This window comes from Zonotrichia albicollis, chromosome 7 (genome assembly GCF_047830755.1).
Source record: "Zonotrichia albicollis isolate bZonAlb1 chromosome 7, bZonAlb1.hap1, whole genome shotgun sequence".
NCBI lineage: Eukaryota > Metazoa > Chordata > Aves > Passeriformes > Passerellidae > Zonotrichia > Zonotrichia albicollis.
Genome location: NC_133825.1, coordinates 22,535,043 through 22,548,008, shown reverse-complemented (window position 1 = coordinate 22,548,008; position 12,966 = coordinate 22,535,043). Strand labels below are relative to the sequence as shown.

The following is a 12,966-nucleotide window of genomic DNA, read 5'->3' as shown; positions in this document are numbered from 1 at the left end:
GGTAGCTGAGAAATGAGAGGCCTCTGAGGAATGGGAACACCCCCAAAGCTGTGTGCTTTCAAAGAGCTATGCAAAATCCATCCGTTCTTAAAAACCTGATTTCAGTTGCATAGAATAAGAAGTAGAGGAGAGAAAGGTGTATAAAATAGAGGCAGAGAGAATAAATTGGGAATTCTCCCAGTATTCAAGAACAGTGTCTGTTTCAAATGGACTTTATATAATGTTATAGCAAAGTAACAAGATTGTGTGAGCTGCTGAAGTGTCTGCCACATTGTGGAAGGGAATGAATGTGGAACATAAGGCTGAGAGACTAAATACACCATCTTCAGGGAAAGAAATTTTCCAGCCTTACGTAGGAGATGCCTGTGTGCTAAGAACAGTCGCAATATCAAGGAGAAAGGTTTTGATTCAGCACAGGGAATTAATGCCTGTCAGAGACAAAATTAAAACCTGATGAATGCAGTCTCACCCACTTTAATTTCTTCCCTTTCTGATTCTAAATTTGTCCTCATTCTGTCTGTGGATTCATTCATATATTCCTCTCCCTTCCCACCTCCCCATTGACTCACACTCTCCCTTCCTGTTATTACTTCCTTTCATTTTCTCTTCCTTTAGGTTCCCTTCCCACTCATTCTATTTCTCCTCTGCCTGACCCCAGTGCCCTCATTTTACATCATGATGAAAAACATCAGAGAAATAAAGAGCAGCGAGAAAAAAAAAAAAAAAGATGAACGAGAAAGAATGGAGGGTGGGGGGGTGTAAAGAGTACACAGTCCCAGAAAGGTGCTCAGCATTGCTCTTTCTCCCCAGGATGTACTACAGATTTTTGAAGATGTCAGAGGAATCCAGGCTCCTAAAAACTGTTCCTTGCCTCTAGGCTGCAGCACTTGTCTGTGGCTTCATGAAAGGCAACATCAGAGTTCATTTTCTGAGATTAGTGTCTCTGGAAACCATCATAAAGCATGGAAGGATTCCAAAGTCCAGTGTTAGTGGATGACAGACACCCAGCTGTGCTTGGGGCTTGCTGCTGTGCCAGATCAGTGAGGGAGAACTTGAGACTGCAAAAAGGGAAATGGGAGCTTTAGGGACTCTCTGGCCTTGCTGTCACACAATGCTGACCAAGAAACATCACAGCCTCAGTCTTGGTGGGAGCCCGCGTGCAATGAACTGCTGTTTCTCAAAGCAACCAGTGCTGATATCTCATGATCAGTGGCTAAACAGTGTCAATTTTATTTTGGTGAAACAACAAACCGGTGCCAGGAATGTATGTTGTAATGCGTGGTAAGAAATGGGCTCAAACCACTTTGTCTGGAAACTGGTGGTCCCATCCCAGCATGGCTAGCTTGATCCCACAGTCAGTCCATAACCTGGAGAAAGCAGTGCACTCCTGCAGCCCCAGGCCCGCAGGCTGCTCCCTTGTCCAGCCTGCAGGCCTGTGATGGGCAGGGAGCTGCGCTGTCACACCTGATGATGGCACAGAGCTACACAAGTTTAATTTATTATCTTATTCCTTTTTAAATTTTCTCATTTTCTGCCCCCATTCTTGTTTCTGAAGGTGGAAACTCATAAGTACTTTTCAAAAAGGCTTGATAGGAATGGCACCAATACCCTGTGGATTATTTCTCCTTCCCACAAAAAAGGCAGGTGGGAAGTGTGCAGGGCAGATAGCAAGAAATGGCTCATTCCCATACACTCTCTTGCAATCAATTACCTTCTGCCAGCTTTTCTAGGTTTTAGATTGATAAACCTAAATATTTCTTTCTAACATTTAGAAAGGCTAATATTTCTTTCTGCAAATTCTTGCATAATTAGGAAGGATCAGAGTGGACAGCAGACCCTTGCAGCTGGGTGTGATTGCACAGTGCGGTCATGGTGGGCTGTGCGCTTAGTGAAGGGCAAGTCGCTAACTGTGGCTTGGGGATGGTTTTGCCTTGGGGACTCTGTCGGGTTATGGAGTAACCTCGAAAGAAGCCACGCCGCGGCGGTGGGAAGCTGCGTTCGAGGCAGACCGGCTGCGACTCGGACCGGCCGTTCGCAGGGCCTGACCCGGAGGGGTTGGACCGGCCGGGAGCTTCCCGTGGAAGCGCGGCTGCGGTTACATAAGGAGCGGAGGGGGAAGGGACGGCTGCGAGGCGGCGGCCGCGGCCCCTTTAAACGCGGATCCCGGGGCGCGCCGGCCGCCCGCCTCGCTGCTGCCCCCTCCCCGGCTCGCTGCGGTGACAAATCCGCTCCTCGCCCGCCTCCTCCGCCGAGCGCTCGCAGCCGAGCCGGGCGGCGCCGGGAAGCGCTGCCGCGCGGCTCTGCACCGGAGCCGGCCAGCCCTAGCCCCAGCCCCCGGCCAAGCCACAGCAGGCAGCGGCGAGGGGCGCGATGGAGGCTCCGCGCCTGGCGCACACCATGAGCAGCCCCACGAGCCCCTGCGAGGAGGTGATCAAGAACCTCAGCCTGGAGGCGATTCAGCTCTGCGATAGGGACGGTAAGCCCGGGCTCGGCGCGGCTAATCCCTGCAGACGTAAGATGCTGCTGCCCTCATGGATGCTAATGCAAATTAATCCGCGCGTCGTATGGTCCTTTGTTATCCCCCATGAATTTGTAGGTGCAAGTGTTCCCCACCCCTCCCGCCGCTGCCGCCACCCTCCTGCCATTGAGAACAAAAGAAAAAGAGAAGGTTGCACCTTGCTGGAGGGAAGGGAGGGAAAACCGCCGCTCCCTAAGCCGTGCCTGGCGTTGCGGCGCGATTACCCCGGGCAAGCCTGATGCACAACCCTGCCCCTGCCAGGAATGGACGCTGGGGCTTGTTCTGGGAGAGGCAGCCACGGGAGCCAGAGCCCGAGCTGCGGAGAGTCCGGAGCTAGGGATGGGGTAGCGGCCCTGGTGGGGTTTAATTGCCCGCGGTCTCCAAAGTCCTTTGTATTCCAGGGCAATTCCCGTGCTTCAGGTAGACGGGCGGATGTGCCGGCTGCCGTGGGCAAGCGGCCAGACTTGTTGCCGGTCCCTCGTGAGAGCCATGAGGCGGCGAGCGGACCGAGCCTGGGGCTCGCAAGATGGGGCACGGGGGGAGACCGAGAGGGAGGCGGTTCAGCACCGCGGACAGCACCGCGCCGACGGGCCCGGAGCCCCGAGCCGAGCCCGGAGCTCCGAGCCGAGCCGCGCTCCCGCCGCGCCGCGCCTGGCGCCCGCCCCGCCGCCGGAGACCGCAGTGCCCTGGGGACAGCGGCTGTCAGCCCGGCCGCCCGTCTGTTCCCCGGCAGGCACGCGAAGTTTGGTTCCACACTAGCAGGGGCGGGTGTTAAAGGTTGTCTGTGTTGAAGCAAGCAGATAAATGTCAGGTGGTGACGGGGGACAGCCAAAACAAGTGTACGTGCTCGAAGCGACGCTGACGGATGACTAGGGGAGAAGAGAGACATGTCGTTTGTACCCAGCTGTGACTGACAAAACTAAACACACTTACTGGCTGTCAAACAATGAACTAATATTTTTTTCGTAGAGTGGCATATCATTTTTTCTCATGTATCAGAAAATTTTTATCTTGTCGTTTCACATCGAATTATTAGAAATCACTTCTCATTCTTGGATGCAAAATGCGCTTTGGGTGTGGAATTTGTAACCTAGTAAATGTATCAAGGAATGGGGATACTGTATCAGTGACTGGTACGGCTGAATTAATGAAACTCTTTCCTTGTGGTGAGCATATTTTTGGAGCACAAGAGTTAAAGCTGATAGCTATAGAGGGAGTCAGGTCAGTTTTCTCTGTTATTTTTTACAAATTGGGATTAAATACTTCACTTTTTTGACCTAGGCAGACTCTAAGACCATTTAAGACTCAGGCCATTTAAGAACCTGAATTTTTGTAAGCTCTTACTTTTTCTTGTAATATTGGGGGGAGGGGGAAAAAAGGTAAGGCATTGAACAGTCTCAGATATTATCTTATCAGTATCAGCTTTTTATCAGTATTATTTTTTTAGCTACATTAGAAATACTTGGATTTTTTTTCTTTCAATGTTGGAATTATGATATATGCACTTCTATCTATTCATGCCTAACTCACAGGAAGCTGAACTATGTTTATAGTAGTGGAGATTACACTGAGTTTTTCACATATATTCCTTTTAATTAATAGTAGCTGTAATTAAAAATAGATGAATTATGCAATCTTTCATATCTGTGTACCCTAAGTAATTGTAGTGAAGTAGTCCATGTTAATCATGACAAACTCTATTTGGATCAACACACAATAGAAAAGGACTGCTTGATTCCTGTGGATTAATGTCTTCAGACCAGCAAATGGAAAAATGTAGTATTTTTTGTTTCAGTTCCTTTTTGGTTAGACTTGAAAACAACAACTTTCCTGTAGATGTGGCTTTACAAACTAACCTTCATCAAGCAAGCTGCCATCATGCAGGGCTGTTCCTCAATGCATTCTCTGAATTTCCACAGGAGCTGCCTGTGTTGGGGATGGCAGGGAGACAACTCAGTGCCTCAGTTGGCACAGGGCTGCTCTTGAGCATACTCCAGTATTTCCTACAGGTGGCACTTATGCATCAAAAAGCTTGTTTTAATGGAAACACTAAACAAGGAAGCAAAGGTTAGGGCTTTCATCTTTGAGATAAGTGTACAAATGTACACACCATATATTTAGATCCCTGAGTGTGCACATCAGTACATTTGTATTATAAATACTTGCAATTTATTTTAGGGTATCTTTGTTGAGAAGGGTGATGTTCTTAAGGTAATTGGCTTCATTGAGGTCCAACAAAGTCTTGTGATAAATAGCAATGTATTACATATAGTAAATTATAATTATGATAGATTTTCATATTCTGAAAATGTCCTTGGTCTTTAAGCTGTACTAACTGGAAAGACAGCCAGTGAAACCATAACATTATACATCCAACTATGACAAATTCTGCAATGCACTTAGTTGGAATTGCAAGCACTGCTGCAGTAGAAACATAAGCAGTAATGGAAAATTTATGCAGATAGCAAATTATTTTTCTTGTTTTCTAAGATGAGAGGATTAATATTGAGATGTTTTATATTCAACAAGCTGGATTATACCTTCTGTGAAGGTTTATACAGGAGCCATGAGTCTAGAAATTGGAGTAAGCAATTAATAATATCATGGCAGTTCATCTTTTTTTGGATTTTTTCCTGTGTTTCTTTCAGTGCTGTTTTTTCAGGCATTGTCATCTTGCTTAACAAATCAAAGCAATTTAAAAACTTACAAATGTTAAAAAGAGATAAGAAATATATGCACTTTGGAATTTTTTTTTAGATAAAAACTCCTGATAAGATTTGGTTCAAAGTGAATGCAATAAAGCCAGTTATGAGCTGTTATTTTCAAAGGCATCTTGCATTATTTGCTCTTGTTCTTTTACGTGGGTCTAATAGCACAGCTCAGTCTGATGCACAGTCTAACCTGTAGCCCCTCAGAACTCTCTTGAACTCATTCTGTGTATAGGAAAAAGTGTAGCATTTGTTATTTTTCTTTGCCATATTTGAACATTGTAGCCATACTTCTGTAAGCTTAGGCTAGGAATGAATGTTTAATCAGTGCTGAACATTCTGGTGACCTTTTTATAAAATTTCTATTAGTCTTACCTGGAGATTAAACCTTGAGTAGATGAATGGATACCTTTTGTGTGATAAGCATGCCAATGCTATAGAAATATAGCTGATGTCAGAGAGTCTTGGGGAAAAGCAAGCTTTTCCTAGGCTTGGTAGGACAGTCTTGGATGTCGGCAGCTGAATGTCCCGAAGCTCCTCTGTGGCTGTGCTCCCCCTACAGACAATGCACTGTGTCTGTGGGTCCCACCGGGCCCAGGGCAGTGACACCGGCAGCCACTGCCCTGCCCTTCCTCGGCACACACAGAGGGAAAGCAGACAAATGACACCTGTCAGAATGCAGCAAGGAGGGGAGCACAGAAACAAACCTTCAAGCAGGATGCTGGAACTTGGGGGGCACAGAGGGAGTGAGGCAAGAAAACTGGCCCTGGATATGCTAACTGACAGCAGTGGCTGCTCAAGGGGGGAAGAACAGGAAAGACTTGCAAGATGGGGATTAGGTTAAATGGGAATTGTACAAAATAACCCAGAATGGGAAAAGAAGATAAAGGAGCAAGGAAGGCAATCCAAGTTCAGGCAGCATGCTCAGGGAAGTAAAGCTGGGGGGGGGGGCGGGAAAGTGAGGGCATGTTCTCTGAGGTTAATTTGATGAATGAGGGAGTACAAGATGGGGTTACTGGGCAGTTTGGACCACAGAGCTCAGGAGTAAAGGAATGGAACTAGGACTTGCTGAGCAGAGAGACTGGCACTGAAAGAACAGCCTTAGGAATGAAGAACAAGACTTTTGAAGTGTGACTGGGAAAGAAGAAGGAAGAGGGGCAGGAAGAAGCTCAAGGAACAGGGCAGAAGAGTTGTGCTTTGGTGTGACTGCCAGAGAAGGGTCAATGTGTATCAGTGCATGACATCCCCCAAAGCCACACAGGACCCCAAGATGACAAATTCTCCCTGTGTGTTTGCCTGCAGAAAGGGGTGCCATGGAGTACTCAGAGTCAATGGCTGCTGCTCACTTCTGTGAGAGTAGGACTTAAAAAATAAGGCTTTGAAGAGAACATCAAGCACATTAAGTAATTTTCCTGTGCCTTAGTTTTCCATGTGTAAAATGGAAGCATACTGCTGCCTCCCCTCACAGCAATGTTTTCAAAATAAACTAATGAATGTTTGTTAATCAGACAGACGCTGTAGTAGCCTGGAAAACCCATGAGGTGCATGGAAAAACCCATGATGAAATTCATAATTTTGTCTTCAGAGAAGAATATGAATAATGTGTAGCAAATAAGTCCTGGGACTACACATTGAACAAAAGCAACTGGCTGTTACAAGAAAAATAGTTCATTATGAAGGCACTATTCATTATGTATGCTGAATGAATCAGAATTTATGTGGAAAAATTAGTACGTAATCATGCAGTTAAAGGCTATATCATAATCTAAACAAAGTGTCCAATGTAAGGTTATTCAAGTATGCTTCATTCTGGTAATTTCTAAGCATTGATGACTTGAGCTATACAATCTCACTAACGTGCTTTTACACTTTGCCTCCATATATTTGAAGATAGTACTTAGGAATCAGGATCAGAGCTGGAACTGGTGTCTTGGCCAGATTCAATCAATTTCATCACCTTCCAAACACTTGGCACCATCACAACTGTTTAGTCTACCAGGCTTGTATAAAAACATTACATCATATAAGCTAAGATGTCATTTCTGGTTTATGTAAACAGCTTGCATCTTTGGCTCCTCATGTTATTTGAGCATGTCTCATGTTTTCTGATTTATTTCAGGAGTTTATTACCATGCTGGATTTATTGGAGGATTCAGAAATATTTTTCTGGAGTTCATTAATTGTGGTTTACATTGCCATATTGTGTACACATTCACCTTTCAAACAGAAGGGATAAAGTGGCACCATCCAGTCTCTGGATGCAATCTTCAAATCCCCTTTTTGGCATTATGGAGCAGTGTCTCTGCTATTTCTGAAATGTCATCATGTATGTCTGAGAGATGGGAAAAAAATCAAATATCTAGGTAGACTCCCACATGAGGGACAAGTGAGAGATCCAAATTTCACAGCAATTCTTAGTGTCCTGAAGCTTTGTTGTTGAATAGTTTTGTTGGTTTTTTTTAAAACTATGACAGTTCTGAGCACAATTCATATTTTCTACATCCAGCATAAAAGAGAAGTGCTTGTACTTATGATATTTTGATATGACACAAAATTCGGAGTTATGCTTATTGTTGGTTTGTTCCTCTCCCTGGCTGAAAATTTGGAGATTTAAATTCACTGATATATTTCTTCCATAAAATGGTGTCTAACGTAGCTGAACTTGAACATTGTGATTTTTTTTTTTTTTTGTGACAAATAATAATTCTGCTTCAGGTAGGAGTTAAAATTTAGTGCATCACTTCAAAAGCTCTCTTGCTGCAAAGAAAAATGCTAATTAATATTTTAGCTTTACATTTTTGCTAGAGACAAAGATTTCACATATTCCTCATTGTTGGAACAGAAAAATACTAAATGGAGCCAAGAAACAAGTCTTCATGAATGATCTTTAGAGTTGTGGAAGAGAAGAAGACTAATGATTTGCCTGTTTTCCACTTCAGCAAGTATTTCATCCTGTCTTGGTTTATATCATAAGTAATGATGTCACTAAGTAGCAAGGCTTTGCTGGAAACTGGCTATTCAACATCCTGGTGTCAAGAAATGTAGTCATCCAAATTCTTCCTTTATATTAATGAATTTTTGGGATTATTTTCCTTCCTTCTTCCTTCTCATCTTCTTTTAGAGCTTTATGATGCCCAAACCTACATTATTGATTATGATTTTATCAGTTATTTTGTCTGGCAATGACCAAGTTGTATATTATAAGCTGTTTATGTTTTGCCTGCCATTCTATTTCATCTCCTTTTCATTCAATTATTCTTTCCTGCAACTCCATGAGATCCTTTATAAAGCTACTGAAATGCTTGATGTGTAATTATGCTAGATTCACCTACAAAATCACTGTTCTTTCCCAGTGCTGATATTGCTGGGTTGAAACTCAAACATATTATATATCTTTTGTAGTTAATTTCCAGTCAATTTTATACTTAAAGCATTTTAATCATCACTGTCTCCCGAGTATGTTCCTTCTTCTTTGTGTTTGTTTCAGATTAGAGATCCCAGATGCATTCTTTTATTTATTCTGTAACAGAATCCACTGGAGCGCTTCCTGCCTGTGCTTGTAAGCCATCTTGTGCTTGCAGCTCCTTCTGTTTAATGTTGTCCTCAATACAAAAATGTGATCTCTCTTTAGGTCATTCACAGGCACAAAGCCTGGAACCAGGCTCTATGGTAGCCCAGTGGGCACGTGAGCTCCTTCCTTGTTTTCCCATATGTCAGTCTCACCTCTGCCAGCCCTGCTTCAGCCCTGCAGATCAGCAGCTCTCAGTGAGTACAAGGGCAGGAGGAATCATTTAGGGAGAGAAATTCTAACCCCTCCAGCATCTGAGGAGCGGGCCCCTAGAAGAAGAAGCTGAGCCCACCCCTCACTTAAAATTTCATATATCTTCTGCAAATCTCAAGGACTGAGCTGTTTTTATTGAGGAAGAGTTAAGCCATTACAATCTGATTAATCTCTTTCATCTTAAAATAGATTTTTCTATTCTACTAGCAATTTTCTTCTCAGCCTACTAATCTGGTGGCTCTATCACCTCTTGTGAGAAATGTTCTGAACTTATGTTTCCAAATTCCTGCCATTCTGCCTGTATGATCTGGGTCAGAGTACACTCAGAAAGCCAATTCAGTCTTTCCAACAGCTTCCTGGTGAGGTTCCTGGTACCAAAACCATAGATTCTAGAATAGGCAGAGAATCCCTTCTGTCATGTGAGGTGTGTTGAGGAAAGACTCTATCATGTTCTTATTTAGATTTCTCTAGTATTTCATCATTGATTTTTGAATGGGTTCCAGTCAGGCATTGTTGTGTTCTGTTGTCTCCAAAGCCTTGCTGAAGCCTGTCTTCCTGACCTTGGTTTTTCTTTCTGGGACTTCTCTGCCTGATTAATTTTCCATTTTTTCTTCTAGAATCCAAAAAGATCTCCTTGTTTACCCATTCCTTGTAATTTCCTGCATCTTTTACTGTTCATGGCTTCTAAACAGCAGGTTTGAAGGCTGTACCTTTTCTGAATAAGGTAGATTTCAGTCCCCTTGTGCTGCTGAAGTAGTGGTGTTATCTTCCACCCTGACTGAGGAGGTAATCTTTAAAAATCCTCCCAGTCTGAGTTTTTCTTAGACCATTCAGGACAGTAGGTACATCTTCTGTTCTGCCAGCATGTGTGGCCTTTTGTGCTTTTTGTGACCTGAAGGCTATATTTAATTCTGGCTGAATGCAGGCTTAAACTATGTCTTCTGTTCTCTTTTGACAGAATTTTTCAGCATTTTTCTTGCAGCCCACTTTCTTCAAAAATTTGTAAACATATCTGGAGAAACAGTACTAACACTTCGAGTACAGGATATATGTATAAAATATGTCACTGCTATAGAAAAGTACAACAAAGACAGTGTTTAGGCAGTTGGAACTAAAGAAAACTCCGCTCCAGAATCACTTTGTGTGATTTCTTCACTAGGGTTGGTTCCACAGTGGAGCATTCTTTATTTGACCTTGAAATGTTTTCCTTCAGCACGGAAGATTTGCTCAGAATTCATTGTAGCGTTTGTAACTGAATCAGTTTTCACAGTGGTGTTTGTAGCGGAATCATTAGTCAGTTTTGTTTTATTGTTCTCAGTGTGTTCATGTTTGATTTCTGCTTGAATGAACAAGGTGTTTTGCATGGATGTTTCCAAAAGCAATGATTAGCTGTACTGTTTTCATAACCTAACAAGTGTTCCTCTGAGTCTTGACAGGTGTAGCTGCTGCCAAGAATGGGAGGCCTTAAAATTAGTTTGGTGTTGCTCTTTCATTCCTGCAGAGTGTCAGAAAGTATTATCAGGGTTGCATTCTTAGTTGCACGTGGAGTGGAGTCTGGAGTTTATTTCTTCAATATTGGAGAAAGTCATTCCCAGTGGCAGCTCTAGGAGAAGGAGAGTTGAAGGAATTGCAGTATTAACCTTTGCATATCCAAGCACTCTTCTAAGGAGAATTCTTTGGTCTGCAATGATCGGAAACATCCCATAAATTTATTTCCTGAGCTATTTCGTTGGCTTCAGTAGGACTTTGTGTAAAAACCAATTTGCATTCATAATGTGGCATGATTAAGATCTTACAAGTGCTGTATTTTCCTGGTCTTTGGTGTGTGTGTTCTAGCTTGTTTCATACAGATAGTCACCTCATTTGGAGTTTGCCTCTATAGGTTGCAGTTTGTCTGAATTTACTCTGTCTTTTTTTAAAAAAAATAGATTTTTATATTGTTTATATATTTAACCTGTATTTATAATCTGCATTTAACTTCTGGCTAGAAAGAACATTTTAAAAAAATTATTCTTTTAAATAATTTCTTTACAGTTCACTTCTATGTGTACTCATAGTCAAAACCATTTGGACTTCAAAATAAGCAGGATTAAAAGATGTTAAAAGGCTCTCTCAGTCTTGGCCAGCTGTAAGTTCTAGTGTACAAGTATCTGTGGAGTGACTCATGCTGTGTTGTTCTTTTTAATGCAACTTATGTAAAGGGAAATTATATGTGGGTTTATATAAAGGAAGGGATAAAATTAAACACAGGGTGTGCAGCAGATTGTATTTTCTAATGCTACTAAGGAACATCTTCCATGTGACAACATAAGGTAAATACTATGCACTTACACTTTTGTGATGAACTTTATGCTGGTCGCTTAATATAGATGTTGAGTAGAAAGCATGTGATTTTCAGAGCACTGCTTCTGATGAACTTCTAGCCTTTACACCTCCAGTGTAATTCCAAGACATATCTCTAAATATGGAATATGTTCCATATTTCACAGGAACTGAAAATCCTCTCAGGCTTCTGACTGATTCCAGTAGATCACAGGGAATTTATGTCCCTTTTGTGTGGAACATACTGGAATTTTAGGCAGTGCTGTGATGACACAGCTACCACCTTACTCCTAATGAAAGGACAGGTTTGGGCAGTAAGATTTCTCATGGCATTTATTGTGATTGTCTCACCTCTGCCCATGTGTAGAGGTTGCTTTCTTTCCCCCATAGATGGAGGCACCTGAAACTCTGACTACAGTTCTTTGTTTGCTCTGTCTGTGAACAGCTCTGTGCCTTGCTTTGGGAGCCTGACACAAAGAATATGTCACTTCTGCACTTCTCTTTGTCACTGTTTGGGTAGCATGGAGTTCTTAAATCATGCTTGATATCCAGGCATCTGAGCAGAGCAGCCTTTCTAGAGCATGAGAGTTGAATTTCAGGTTTTGTAGCCAGGTGGCCCAGCAGGGCTTGTGTGGTAGGAACATATCCAGTACTCTGCTTTCTCACAACTGGACAGGTGCAGGGAAGACAGAACCATGATCTCCATGTGTGGTCATTCTCCTTTTTCTATTTTTGTATATTCTGTACTGCTCAGCTGGTTTCTGTGTTGCTTCCTCGAGCAGACCCTCAGGGAGCCCCCAGGCTGCCTGGTGGGGCTGTCAGCCCTGGTGCAAGCATGCAGTGCTGGAGATGGAAGCCAGAGAGGGAAACGAAATCCTTCAGTGTATCTCAGTATGCTTATTAGATTAGCTCATATGGTAGGGAGTGGGAACTGGAAAGCATTCCTGGAGATGCTTTTAAATGGTCTAAATCCAAAAGATGAAAAACTAATCTAAATGTGAATTCTTTTTAAGTACCATACCCAAGGGAACTTGTTCAGCATTGTGAATTTGTAGAAGGTTGTGCAGCTATTCCTCTATAGCTAATCAATTTTTGTCTTGTCTTGATCATGATTGGTGCCATTGTTGCAGTCCAATGGCTGTTGATAGCCTGCATAATAAGACTACAGAAAAATTTATAATGGAAACTATTGTAAGTATCCAACTGAACTGTGCTTTTTTTAAAGAGCAATTTGAGAGTTATTGAGGACCATGGATTTGAATCTGATGTTTTTAGAATTGCTGTAGGTTTCTTTTAACTTAATTACATCAAAACTTCACTTTGAGTTTTCTCCTCTCCATTAGATAAATTTCATTAGATAACCTATGGGAGAGTTCTGTCACAAATGCCATCAGGACAGGAAGCTGATGAGCTACAGCTGAGACTTGTAATAAATATGCATGGTCAGTGTGCTATACTGTCTGAGTGAGGGGTGAATTCCAGTGTGGTGAAGACTCTGCTGAAAGATTTCTTTTGGCTACAATATTCATAATTGTGTCATCTTTATATTCAAATAACAGTGAAAAGCTTCACCTCATTGCAGCCTTCTTCTTGATAAGGAGTGTTTAGCAGGATCCTCTCATTTCTGCATGCTTGCC

At 42.7% G+C, this 12,966-nt stretch overlaps 1 protein-coding gene across 2 annotated transcripts in view; it reads left to right on the top strand.

Moving 5' to 3' along the window:
- The window catches only part of PHYHIPL (phytanoyl-CoA 2-hydroxylase interacting protein like), a 54,913-nt gene that overhangs the window by 21,263 nt on the left and 20,684 nt on the right, over nt 1-12,966 (top strand). Inside the window, exon 1 of one of the 2 annotated variants that reach the window (XM_074544651.1) lies at nt 2,131-2,476. The exons of the other annotated variant lie outside the window; for it this stretch is intronic. Coding sequence (XP_074400752.1) covers nt 2,371-2,476 — 106 coding nt within the window. The 5' untranslated portion in view covers nt 2,131-2,370. Of the gene's footprint in view, nt 1-2,130; nt 2,477-12,966 lie in introns of those variants that run through there. 2 annotated transcript variants of the gene reach the window in all.